Below are 13,719 nucleotides of genomic sequence, written 5' to 3' on the forward strand. Positions count from 1 at the left end.
GTTGCGCCAAATGGCGCAGAGACCCGCTAAAGACATGTTGTCGATGAAAATAGTTTCATTTTGCAAGAACATATTTGATGTTGGTAGTAGAAAGCCTATGTGTTAAGTCATACTATATTGATAACAAAAACAAATCTTATTTCTATAACATGCATAGACCAGCTAAGGATGCATTTTTTTAGTTGAAAATATAGTTACCACGCTGAGAAATCTAAGTTCGAAAAGAAAATCAAGTTTGCATAATATATATAGACCAATTAAGGATGCATTTTCTTAGCAGTGTTTGCACTAAACTTTTATTTTCCATGTGCACGAAAAGAAAAACCCTCTCTGTGTTGTGCATATGGAGGCATGGGTATTTGAAAGGCTCATATGCTACCTAGCCTAGTCCAGGAACAATTCTTTGTGTGGGCCGTCTGGATACCTAGCCCGGTCCAGAAACAATTCTTTGTGTGGCCCGTCCGGAGTAGAATATGAAGCAACAGCGCCTGCATCCATCGTGCATGTGTATTTCTTTTCTTCCTCGATTCCTCCTTTGGGCGGGAGAAGCGTACTCAACTGGTGATATTTTTTCTTTCCTATTATTTCGGATTACTCGGCATGCATGGTAACACAAATGGCCCATTACGCCATATAGCACAATGTCCATTTCAAACACGAAGTGTTTCGAAAATTAAATTAGGTTTTAGCATGGAGGAATAGTCCAGACTTGAAACAGCGGATGCAACCACTTTACCAATTCAAACTCTTTAGCAACCACTTATGATTATCATGTCAAATGGCACAAGGTGTCAATTTAGACTAAGAGTTATTTGAAAAGTGTTTCATTTGTTCTTTACAAAGTGTTAGATACAATTTCACTACACATAAGAATTTTCAAGCTCAGTTAAAAAGGTATTTTTAAGCATACAAACCACAACTCGGCGATGCAAAATTGTGGTTTAGTTGTGGATGTCAAAATGCTTGCGTTAAAATAAGGCATTAGTTAGTTTCCTTTAGTAGGGACAAAACGATGTAAATACACATCTTAGTTTGGTAGGAGAAAGCCCTATTTAAAATTAAATCTATGTTTAGTTGGTTTAGTTGTGCTCAAGCACACGTAGCAATAAATATAATTTTCCTTAGCAGAAAAAAATGGTGTTTGTTGTTCACAACTGGATGCATATGCACATTCTATTTTGGTAGCAGAAAGCCCAAGTTTAAATCATCCCGTGTTGTAAACAAGTTTATTTTTTCTAGTACTCATTTGTCTAGGAAATGCACACGCTAAGAATTTCGAGTTTAATGTATGAAAAATAATATTTTTACGACATCTATAAAGCTGCTAAGGAGGGTCTTTTAGCAGTGTTTCTATTAAACTTTTATTTTGCATGTGCATGAAAAGAATAACTTCTGATGCATATGGAGGCACAGGTATCTGAAAGGCCCATATGCTACCTAGTGAAACTCTGCGACTGTGAAACTGGTGAGATTTCTTCCTTCCTATTACCTCGGATTTCTCTGCATGCATAGATTTACTTGCACCAAATGACAGAGTCCAATTTGAGTCCATACAATTTGTAACCCATTTATATGAAAAATTAAGACTCATCTCTTAAAATATATACTTGAGGATGCATAATTTGTTATGCTATTTGGGTAATATAAAGGCATGCTTTTTTAAAAGAGAGCCCACTTAAGACAAAGAGTATGCACAAATACTAACATCAGTTTCTGTACGACGGTGGGAAAGTAGATATTCAATACTGGGGTATTGGTAGGTGGAAGAAAATGTCCGAGGATACAACAGGAGCATAATAAATAACATTTTGCTTATGTCTAACTTATGAGCACAGCATGCCCTTTATTTACTCTAGGAATATCTCGTACTCTTTAGCTATTTTTCTAAGTGCATGCCCATTGATCTGAGTAAGCCGCTTCTTCAATATTGAAGAGAGAAGTTTGAGGCTGTCATGCCCACTGCTGAAATTAGACTGGGCATTATTCTGTAGGGGTTGGCGCACAGAATATCCTGAATCAATCACAAGACAAACATCAGTATTAAGCAAGGACTACAGTAGAAGTAGCTAGAGATAATAAACAGAATGAAGGGCTATTTTTCTATAAAATATATTTTTCTCTATGAACAAGATTTGTTTAATTGAAATTAAATGTCAAGAAGTTAGAGAGCATGATATAATAAGTTCGAGAGAATGATTTGATGTTGCTATTCAACTGTTGAATAGATATTGAAGGCACATTACATAAGAGTCCTGGATTTTACATACCTGAAAGTAGGCGCACCATGAAAGTGATAATCATCCAATTAATAAAACCATTATTCTAAAAAAATATTAGACATTGCCTCATATATACCAACGGGAGTAACTTTCTATTGGTTAGAAACCGTTGCGCTGACAGTTATTTAACACACGCTTTTTTTAGACGCACTAAGACCATATATAGGATGCAGACCATTCTCATGCCAATGTCTAGAATAGCCAATCTAAATAAGTCCTAGTAGCATGCTCCTACAAGATTCTTACAAAAACCTACATGGGTATGTTCCCAATAGGAATGGATATAGATTATGCTTACAAAAATGCTACACTCTAACACTTCCACTGAAGCAGCACAAAGTTTGTGGAGGAGCAACTCCACCTTGCCGCTACAATGTGTACAGCACAAGTGTTGAAGGAACAGCTTCAACGTGCCGCGCTAGATATCGCTCTAGAGGCGAATGTAGGTTGATAGGGCAGCAAGAGTTCAATCCAGAACTCCTAGGGCACAAGATCTACTCCAAGATCTTAGATAAGAACAACAAGTTCTATTGTAGGTAGGGGTACATAGTCTGCCTCCAAAGTAGAGGCGAGGACCTCTATTTATAGGGCTTTGGGAAGCCTTCACATACTTCTACTTATAGCTGGAATACTCTAGAAAACATTATGTAAGTTTCACCATTCTACTCATAGCTACTCACAACTAGAAGACTCTAGAAAACAGTAGGTAGGATAGAAAAGAAAAGGAAAGAAATACTACACTAGAGTGGAAGCATCTAGAAGTAGCCAAACAGATCTGGCATGTGTTTTGTTCCTTCTCATCTAGTGTTCCTCATCATTCTCCCCTGGTTGTTTGGAACTCGCCCTCGAGTTATCTTCATTGAGCGCTTCTTCTGGATGGTAGAGAGTCAAGTCCGCAACATTGAAAGTGTTGGAGATACCCATGTCACTTGGAAGATCTATCACATAAGCATTATCATTTATCTTCCTCATGATAGAGAAGGGCCCATACCTTCGCTGCCTAAGTTTCCCTTTAACACCTAAAGGCAGCCTCTCTTTTCGGAGGTAGACCATCACCTTATCACCGACTTGGAATGATTTTGGCCTCTTTTTGCAATCAGCAAGTTTATATTTCTGATTTTGTGCTTCCAAAGCGCCGCGAATCTCTTCAAATAACTCGGTGTAATTATCAGCAAAGGACAATGCTGATTTTGAGTTTCCCCTTGATGGCAGCTTCACCAGGTCCACCACATGTGTTGGAACTTTAGTGTAGACAATGGAAAAAGGGCTCCTTCCTGTGGATCTATGCTTGGAGTTATTGTAGGAGAACTCTGCAAGAGATAAAGCCAAATCCCATTGCCCCTTTCTTTCTCCACAAATGCAACGGATCAGATTACCCAAAAACTTGTTCACCACTTCCGTTTGTCCATCTGTTTGTGGATGAGCAGTGCTAGAAAATTTCAATTCAGTGTTGAATTGCTTCCACAAAGTGAGCCAAAATGCAGCAGGAAACTTGCTATCACGGTCTGAGACAATGGACCTTGGAACTCCATGAAGTCTGACCACTTCTCAAAAGAATAGGTTTGCCACATGATGAGCATCCGTTGTCTTGCGGCATGGGATGAAATGAGCCATCTTAGAGAATCTATCCACGACCACAAATACAGCATCACTTCCTCGTCTTGTTCTTGGCAAGCCCAAGACGAAGTCCATAGAAATGTCCTCCCATGGAGCAACAGGAACAGGCAAAGGCATGTATAACACTGTGTTCTGGACTTGGCCTTTGCAGGTCTGACATACGGGGCACCGTTGAACGAACTTTCCAGCATCTCTCTTTAGTTGTGGCCAAAAGTAGCGAGCTTCCAGGTTAGCGATAGTCTTGTCCCGTCCAACATGGCCACTAAGATCACTTGAATGGAGCTCTCTAACCAGCTTGTCACGTAGAGAACTTCTTGGAATGCACAAACGATCATTTTTGAAGAGATATCCATCTTGCATCAAATAGTCATCACCTAATGGTTGGCCCCTTGCGTGCTTTACCCAAACATGGCCAAAGTCTTCGTCACCCTCATACAACTCCTTTATTTGACCCATGCCCGGAAGTTCAGCTTCAAAAGAAGTCAAGAGGCATGCACGACGACTCAAAGCATCAGCCACTCTGTTAGTTATTCCAGATTTATGCACGATGAGATAGTTAAACCTCTCAAGATATGCTGCCCATCTTGCTAGCATGCGGTCAACATGCTTTTGATTTCTAAAATGCTTCAAGGATTGATGGTCGCTATAAACAATGAACTCTTTAGGCAGCAAATAGACTTCCCAAGTTTTCAACGCTCTGAAAATGGCGTATAATTCTTGCTGATAGGTACTCTATTTCTGTCTAGTTTCACTTAACTTCTCACTAAAGAAAGCAATGGGCTTCCTTTCTTGAGATAGGACAGCTCCAATGCCTACTCCACTTGCATCACACTCCAACTCAAAAGTCTTGTTGAAATCAGGTAGTACCAAGACAGGAGCTTGTGATAGCTTTTGTTTAATCTCATTGAAGCTAGCTTCAGCTGCTTCTGCCCATTGGAACTTTCCTTTCTTCAAACACTCGGTAATTGGTGCCATGATAGTGCTGAAATTCTTAACAAATCGCCTATAGAAAGTTGCAAGGCCATGAAAGCTTCTTACCTCAGAAATGGTCTTAGGAGTTGGCCATTCTCGGATTGCTTCAACCTTAGAATCATCAACACGAATGCCGTCACATGTTATGACGAATCCTAGGAAAAGAAGTTGTGTTTGCAGGAAAACGCATTTCTTCAAGTTGACGTAGAGCTCATTTTCCCTTAGTACTTCTAGCACCTTCCGAATGTGATCAAAGTGTTCATCCTCATCCTTGCTATAGATCAAGATGTCATCGAAATAGACCACAACAAAGTGGGATAAGAAAGGTCTAAGGACTTGATTCATTAAGTGCATAAAGGTACTTGGTGCATTTGAGAGTCCAAATGGCATGACTAGCCATTCAAACAACCCTTCCTTTGTCTTGAAGGCGGTCTTCCATTCATCCCCGGGTCTTATACGGATTTGATGATATCCACTTCTTAAATCTAGCTTTGTGAACACTCTTGCTCCACTAAGCTGATCCAACATATCATCCAGACGGGGAATAGGGAACCTATACCTTACGGTGATCTTGTTAACGGCTCTACTGTCCGTACACATGCGCCAAGATCCATCTTTCTTTGGCGCGAGTAGGGCTGGTACAGCACATGGGCTAATACTTTCTCGAATGTGCCCCTTTTGCAACAATTCCTCCACTTTCTCCTTCAATATATCATGCTCCTTTGGGCTCATTCGATAGTGTGGAAGATTAGGAAGACTTGCTCCCGGAATTAAGTCAATTCTATGTTGAATTCCTCTCATCGGTGGCAAGCCATGTGGCTCCCCAAGTATGTTCTGAAATTCTGCCAATAAACCACATACCTTTGTTGGAATTTCAACAGTCAGGTGCTCTTCTCCCTTTACAACAAGTGCAGCAGACAAATCTGCCTCCTTCAAGTCTTCCATAAACTCATGAGAGGTATGGGAGATAGTTAACATAGTTTTCCCCTCCTCCTTAGAGGTATTACCTTCGGGTTTGTTTGGTAAGATAATGATCCTTCTCTTGTTCCAAATGAAAGAGTAAGAATTTTCCTTGCCCTTGTGTGTAGTATCCACATCAAATTGCCAAGGCCTCCCAAGAAGAACATGGCTGGCATCCATGTCAACCACATCACACAACACATTTGAGCGATAATGCTTACCCAAAGAAAGTGGCAGGTTGCATTGTTTGGTGATCCTCATATTCACTCCTTTCTTGATCCATCCAATAGTGTAGGGATTTGGATGATCATGGGTTTCAAGCTTTAAATGGTCCACCAACTTCTGGGAGATAAGATTCTCGCAGCTGCAACTATCAATCACTAGTTTGCATACCTTGCCATTCACCGTGCATTTGCTCTCAAATATTTTCTTCCGTTGTGTGTCATCGAGTTGTGGTGTGGAACATAGGACACGCTGGATCACACATACCACCTCTTCACCTTCTTCTTGGCAAACCTCTTGTTCGTCTACATCTTCAGATTCATATTCTTCCTCATCGCTTTCACCATCATGGATAGTCGTGTTAACAAATTTCCTTAGTGGGCAGCCGCTGGATATGTGTCCCTCTTTACCACATTTATAGCACTTTGGGCCTTCATTTGCCTTACCCTTGCCTCTAGTTTGCTTCGGGATGGGCTGTTTTGTCTTTGGTGGAGTGGTATTTTCTTCCACTCTATTAGGTTGGCTCCTAGATGAGCCTTCGGTATGAGGATATGGAGCCTTAGTTGTCTTTCTCATCCTCACAAACCTCTCTGCCTTTAAGGCTAGAGCTTGTGCTTGATCAACGGACCAGATTTGTTGCATCATCAATCGATCTTGAATAGCATCATTGAGGCCATTGATGTACCTTGCAACTTGTTGCTCTTCAGTTTCAGCAAGGTTGCACCTCACTTGTAGCCTTAGAAACTCCTCCGTGTAATCTGAAACAGTCCTATTTCCTTGAGCACAATTTTGAAATTGGATAAATAGGATCTGGTCATAATCAGCGGGCAAAAATCTCCCTTTCAAGAGGCCTTTCATTTGTCGCCAAGTTCTAACACAAGGTTCTCCTCTGAGCCTGCGCTCCTCTTGAATGCGATGCCACCATGCACCGGCTCCTCCTTTCAGCTTGTATGCGACCAAAGGAACTCTACGATCTTCCGGAACCTCCATGACGTCAAAGAAAGTCTCCACTTCATATAACCAATCTAGGCACCCTTCAATATCAACATTTCCATTAAAAGTTGGGATCTCAGCTTTCACCTTGTATGTATCTCTTGCATATGTAGGGTTGGGTACTCTCCGATATGCGTAGAGATCTGCTTCTTCAAGGGCATCATCATATTCTTCACCTTCAGAAGCTTCAACATAAATTGGCCTTCTTGAAGCACGTTGAACAACATGTTGTCGTGGCGGTCTTGCTCCAAGATTACCTCTCCTTCTTCCTTGATGAACATATTCCTCTTCTTTAGATGAATCTCCTTCATTGGTAGTAGGGGGGACACCCTTTCTTATCATCTCAACCAGCTGACCAAATCTCCGATTAAGATCTTCACGCAGCTCTTTGATTTGTTGTTCCGCAGCATCCATCCTCTTCTCCAATTGCTCCATTGCTTGCTGCAACTTACTCTCGAAGAGGACAACAAGAACTAGTATGGGTCAACGAGGCTCTGATACCACCTGAATCAGCACAAAGTTTGTGGAGGAGCAACTCCACCTTGCTGCTACAATGTGTACAGCACAAGTGTTGAAGGAACAGCTTCAACGTGCTGCGCTAGATATCGCTCTAGAGGCGAATGTAGGTTGATAGGACAGCAAGAGTTCAATCCAGAACTCCTAGGGCACAAGATCTACTCCAAGATCTTAGATAAGAACAACAATCCAGAACTCCTAAGGCACAAGATCTACTCCATTTGGAATTTTTTGAATTTTTTTTTTGATTTAGTTTTGATTTTACTGTTCACCCGAGCTCATTTGAGCCCGGGAGCAGATTAGCCGCGTCCTTTATATATATGCTTCACTCAGTGTGCCTAAAATTTTTAGAATGTAATTTTCCCATGTTTTGAGAAACCATTTTAGGATTGCAAGGAACAATTTTGCAAAGTACAACATTGCAAGTAAATCATGAAGAGTTACTGAGAAGCTACCTAGCCTGTAGCATGGAATCTCTTTCGTCAGCACACTCAACCAAGAGCACCATTACACAGAACAAAGAGGTGTAGGAAAAATAGTTTGTTTCATGTATACTTGTAAACGATATTGCCATTTTCCAATAAATAAAGTCATTTCCTGAAAAAAAAACACAGGAAAAAGAGGAACAACCCGGGATTATCAAACCACCTCAACCCATAGACCGGCCCAGGTGGCTCACCTCAACGAACACTTGGAAAAGCATGTCGGGTTCTTGATGCCAGGCACCCTCTCGACATTGTCGCCTAGTGAGATATAGCACGCCACCGACGGTGTCCTCTTCCTCGTCCCCCTCTCTACTTCCCCACTACATGTAATCCACAATCTGACTCCCCAGATCCTAAACAAAGCTCCATCGGTATCTTTAGTGTCTGAAGTGGAGAACCATCAAGGGACACTGTAAAACAAATTATTTGCAGGTACCAAGGTGCAGCTACTAATTTCCCTTCCAGCCATATGAACCTTTGCCATACAAAACATTATTATGCAAAGCTATACATACATGAACATAGCTACATATTCATTATACATTATCTTGCAGAACATTTTAGAACTACTGAAATAGCAGCTGATGGTAAGGAAACACCGTTAGATTTTTCAACAAATAATCTCCAGCTGCTAATTTCTTGGGCGATTACAAACATACCCAGTGTCCATGTGTACAGGAATTATTTAGACATGTCCCCAGGGCATGCTCACAGTCTATTCTATGTTACAGATAGCTTGGTTGTGCAAGAATTATCAGGGCAGTCTACTCTATGCGATTCAGTCAAGGTGTTGGTATCAATTACGATAACAGCGATGATACATGTGTGTGCCATATCCACCGGGAATTGAACTGAACTACTCGGGCCCCAATATTTCATAGTGAAAATCAGTAGAAACTAAAAAGAATAAATTGTAATTAGTTTTGGTAGAAACATATTTCACATTAATTTTAATTAAGCAGAGCAGGGGGATTTCCTCAATGAGATGGGCCGGTGTGTTCAGAAGCAATTGTGATCAGCAGAAAAAGATAAATTGTCAGGATGCCGACAACATGGATCAATGGAATAAATTCTCACAAATGAAATGACAGTGAAGGGGATATGAATCTTGACTCTGGATTGAACAAAGTAAATGGGATAAGCTCACCTTGCCGCAGAGAAGACGGACACCCAACTTCAATAAAAAAGGCGAGTACGCCAAGGGAAATCTTAATTTAGACATGGTACCACCTGAACATAGCAAGACATCCGGATGTCTAAAATGCACCTCACCTACTGGAATCACCCTCGCCTCAATGAAAGAAATATAGCGCAGTTCGACCCTGAATATGAAGCAAAAAGACATAATGAGACATGCTGAACCTGCAATGAATGAATGAATTGTTTGAACCTACACTGAATAGTTCATGTCCATCCATCCGTATGCTACTTTCTCATCAGAACGTCAATCCCAAAGATCTTCTGCTGGAAATATAACTTTATATTAGTTAGCTGACACAACACCTTAACTATCCAAGGGGTTTCCTAATACGCAACACACTCTCAGAACATTTGAGGAACAAATCAAGGGAAGTTTTCGAATCAGCATTACATGTGTAAAGTCATAATCCCTGAACATTAAAGCTAGCGCCATCGGGGCTAATGTACTATCTAAAAGTGCACTGATGCCTACTCCCTCCGTCCTTAAAAGAGTGTACTTCCAACTTTGTTGGAAAGTCAAACTTTTTATGTTTGACCATATTTATACAATAATAGACCAACATTTATGCCATCAAATTAGTAGCATTAGATTCATAATAAAATATATTTTCGTCGTATACCTATTTGGTTTCACAAACATTTATATATTTTTACACAAACTCGGTCAAACTTTGAGATAGTTTGACCCTCCAACAAAGTTGAAAGTACACTCTTTCAAGGACGGAGGGAGTAGTATGTAAAGTTACCTAGAAAAACTCCAGCACATGAAAGGTGTGACAAAATTAAGGGGAAACAACAATCCTCCTCAAGAAACGGTGCTGATAGGCAGACATATTCCTTTTCATGTACTGTGGTGCAAGAGTTAAGAAGAAATCAGGCTCACCTATCTTGGAAGGGTCCGACTGCTCTAGGTACATCAAGCCACAATATCTCCGGCCACTCAGAACCAAAACAATATGCCCTATCTTCAGTTTCAGACTTCCAGTCAAAGGAAACTGTATGGGCCAAAAATAATCTTCAGAGAACATAGCAAATAATAAATAAGCAAAAGGATCATCCCTGGAAATGCAATACATGTTGCAAAACAGTCAAGATCGTTTGAAAATATACACATCTTACCCTGCTGCTTGTAGTCCTCGACGACCTGCTCCTTCTTCATGTCGTTGGCCGCGTCCCCTCCCCTGCAGCCATACCCCATTGTGGAGGAGTGCCGCTGCTTGCACTCCTCGATGGCATGCTCCTTCTCGTATTGTTATCCGCCTCACCCCCTGCAGCTCCACCCCAGACAGCACAAGGTCACAATTTATATTCAGAGCTATTTGAAAAGTTTTGGTCCCAAATTCGTTTTCACTTTTAGTGCCAACAAAAATATAGATCTGCTCTGCAATTAATTTACATGACATGACGATGGCATCAATTCATATCCATCCATTACAACATGAACATTTATATTTTGTTCTGCGGAAAACAAACTGGACATATAAGGGAATATACTAAACCGAAACAGAAAAAAAAACATGGCAATCTCTTTGCATAATCTGGAATGTAAAAAAGCATAGCTCCCAACTCAAGCTCTAATCTAACCCAGACCTTTGCTACTTCTAGTAATTGTAACTAACTAACTATAACCGATAAAATTATCATCTGAAGAAGTGCAACACAATTGTTCTCAGTTCTCAACTGAATGCCCATATCCATAAAATTAAAATGCTTCAGAAAGTATGAAAATGCACTCAAACGTGATAATGCTTTCTAGTAATCACTGCCTAGAACTGAGGTGACAATGCACATGTGTCAAGAGGAGAATGAGCAAGAGTGGATTTGGAGTTAAAGGAGAAACCAAATATGGGGACAGAAGGAGAATGAGCAAGAGTGGATCTGAAGGTAGGAGGAGAAACCAACCATGGGGCTCGTCAGCTCGATTCAAGCGTCGAATTCATCCGAGGGCCAACGTTCGACGAGCGAGCACTCATGTTTAAGCACAATGCATATCCTACAAATTGAACAAAGATCAAGGGGGATATCAGTTATGCCAGCACCGCGCTCCCAAACTCGCATTTTGAGGTGTGAGCGAGACAAGACCTGAACAAATTCTACGGAAAGAAACTTATTTGATAAGAACCCCAATGCAAGGGCACTGTGCAGAAGGTGGCCGTACTTCTGGAAAATATGAAGTATCGAATTGTGAAATTTTATCTTCCTGTTTTTGGTCCTATTGCTCAGAGTGTGGTATACCACTACACCAAAGAAAGCAATATCACACGGCAAACCTTATATTTTTCAACCGTCGCATAGAAGAATCATCTAAAGGAAGTAGACACATATGCCATGGACTAACCTAAAATGAGTGGCTTCATCATGTGCAATTGCCTTGACCAAGAGGATATCTTGGGAGCTGTAAGCAGGCTGGTATATCTGTAAGCAATGAGATACATCAGTTAGCACCCAGCATGAGTTTTTTGATGTTACTTCTATATTACAGTAGCAAAGGGAGGGTCACATATCAACTCTTTTTTAAAAAGCTCAAGAGTTGCAAATGCATATGCATATCACATCACTTTTTTTTGTAACAAATATTGCCAATGGCCAATGTCTATATACTAATCAGGATCAAAATTCTAGAGGTTATTTAGTTAGTCTAAAATATCACATCATGTTTGGTTGAAACAATATGCTAAAATATTTAGTTTGCAAAGCACAATGCTAACATATGGGGGAGAAGGTGGCAGCTCACCTGCAGCAAGGAGCTAGCATCAGGAAAAGTAGGAGTTCATCCTTTAGCGTACTATGAACATGTCGCTGCTGCCTTGCACCTTGATGCACCGCCGCTGCCCAAAGCAGATTAACATCCAATTGCTTTTGACAAATTGTACATAACAAATTACTAGAATTAATACTTTGTAACTGATCAGCAAGAAGTAGCAACCAAATTCTAATAATGGAGAGCTGGGTCCAGGATGTATTACTCCTATTTCATACTAACTGTACCTACTGGGGAGAGCAGAAATGTGTAGCACACAGGGAGAGAGCAAAACCTGATGAAGAAGGAAAAGAAGGTTAGCAGGAAAGCAAAGGAACTGATTCGAGATAGGACCACCAGGAACTTACCCCAAAATCATGCATAATCGAGGCTATGCTCCAACTACAAAGCCAGAAATTGCTCCATTGTATCGACACCTGCAATCCTCGTCTATAAATGTTGCAGGCCTGTAGCTGCCCAGCAGGAAACCGTTAGCACTACACATACCATGGTGCAACAGTAGACCTCACAATTTATGTCAATACAACAGATCAAAGCATAAAGTTAGAAATCAAAGAAGGAAGACTCAGGGAAGATACTACCATGGGACCAAATCGGAGCACCATTCTCCAAAAATTCACATGGATGCAGTGATGAAGAGATAGGAGACGAGGCGAGTGAGGCCGGTGACGGCGAATGACCCTGGACAGCGGCGGCGCCTCTGTGACCGTGAGGGCCGGCCTGCTCCTTCACCCTTCGGCCTCCTCCCTCTTCCCTAGCTCCATCCCATCGCGACGGGCCGCCCACCCTGCTCCTTCACCTCACCAGCGGCGGTGCCTCTGTGACTGTGAGGGCCGGCCTGCTCCTTCACCCTTCGGCCTCCTCCCTCTTCCCTAGCCCCATCCCATCACGACGGGCCGCCCACCCTGCTCCTTCACCTCACCACCGGGCTCGGCTAGCGATGGGAGGTGGTCGGCCGTGGTGATGACGAACCCCAGCTCGCCCCCGCGTCATAGACAAAGAAGCCGTCGGCGCCCTGGAACCGAACCCCCCAGATCGGGGCCCGGAGTAGCCGCTTCCGCTTCTGTCGTCTCGCTCCCGAGCGCCGCCGCTTCGCAACTCGACGCCGCCATCGGAGCATCTCTGCCGCCACTGCTCCTCTCGCGCTGTGGCCGACGCAGAGATCAGGAAGGAGTTAGCTAAAAGAGAGAGGAGGAGACGAGTGGGTGTGGCAGTGGTAGGGATCCGGGAAGGAGGAGGGAGGAGGAAGAGAGGAATGGGATGTGGCGGCTGTGAGAGGGAGGAGGAAGGAGTGTGTGGCTGTGGATCGGGAGCTAGGGTTGGTGCGGTCGTGCCCAATGGGCTCCTCGCTCCAGCCCCCAAGCCACGGGACGCGCGACGCGGGGCGCGCGAGGAAAGGCTCACCCGGCCGAAAATGACCCGCTGCTGACCCAGCCACTGTAAGCGTGAGAGCCCACTTGTTATTGGGCAGTAAAATAACTCGGAGGTGAAAAATGATTTAACTGCAGGTAAAGATCCAACGGTGCAACTGAGTTGGAGGGGCAGATCGAACGGCCAACGAGGCCCCAATCGGGGGAGCCTTCTGAAGGTGAGTTGGCTAGCCTCATTATTGTTTTAAATGACATCAATTTCATCAGATCAATTTCATTAAGCAATAGAACAGATAAAACAGTATGAGGACGTGAGAAATGAGGAGTCATTTCTTCATGATTAG

The 13,719-nt window shown here is 42.3% G+C and overlaps 1 protein-coding gene across 16 annotated transcripts; it reads right to left on the reverse strand.

The window, feature by feature from the left end:
• Window positions 1-1,675: 1,675 nt before the first annotated feature.
• Window positions 1,676-13,372, reverse strand: LOC109732219 (uncharacterized). Of its 16 annotated transcripts, none has more exons than XR_012184608.1 (15): window positions 12,587-13,372; window positions 12,353-12,457; window positions 12,233-12,279; window positions 11,979-12,100; window positions 11,583-11,659; window positions 11,403-11,481; window positions 11,147-11,237; window positions 10,364-10,512; window positions 10,128-10,239; window positions 9,439-9,505; window positions 9,317-9,366; window positions 9,192-9,252; window positions 8,239-8,428; window positions 8,004-8,156; window positions 1,676-2,051 (listed from the first exon to the last, which is right to left on the reverse strand). XR_012184608.1 is itself a non-coding variant. In XM_073500199.1 (14 exons), the coding sequence occupies exons 2-7, from the start codon at window positions 12,361-12,363 to the stop codon at window positions 11,220-11,222; spliced, it is 426 nt and encodes a 141-aa protein (XP_073356300.1). In that variant the 5' UTR covers window positions 12,364-12,457; window positions 12,587-13,343; the 3' UTR covers window positions 1,676-2,051; window positions 8,004-8,428; window positions 9,192-9,252; window positions 9,317-9,366; window positions 9,439-9,505; window positions 10,128-10,239; window positions 10,364-10,512; window positions 11,147-11,219. The 16 variants fall into 16 exon arrangements, 13 of the variants coding, with proteins under 13 accessions (XP_073356300.1, XP_073356310.1, XP_073356303.1 ...); XR_012184606.1 differs by having other exon boundaries at window positions 11,327-11,481; window positions 12,587-13,370; XM_073500199.1 differs by having other exon boundaries at window positions 8,004-8,428; window positions 11,327-11,481; window positions 12,237-12,279; window positions 12,587-13,343.
• Between the last annotated feature and the right edge of the window lie 347 nt (window positions 13,373-13,719).

This window comes from Aegilops tauschii, chromosome 5, assembly GCF_002575655.3.
Source record: "Aegilops tauschii subsp. strangulata cultivar AL8/78 chromosome 5, Aet v6.0, whole genome shotgun sequence".
In the NCBI taxonomy this organism is placed as follows: Eukaryota; Viridiplantae; Streptophyta; class Magnoliopsida; order Poales; family Poaceae; genus Aegilops; species Aegilops tauschii.

Coding starts and splice junctions, on each gene's coding strand:
- LOC109732219 (XM_073500199.1), bottom strand. Junction 12,101..12,236: donor ACACATTTCTGCTCTCCCCA/GTAGGTACAGTT, acceptor ATTTGTCAAAAG/CAATTGGATGTTAATCTGCT. Junction 11,660..11,978: donor ATGCTAGCTCCTTGCTGCAG/GTGAGCTGCCAC, acceptor CATTGCTTACAG/ATATACCAGCCTGCTTACAG.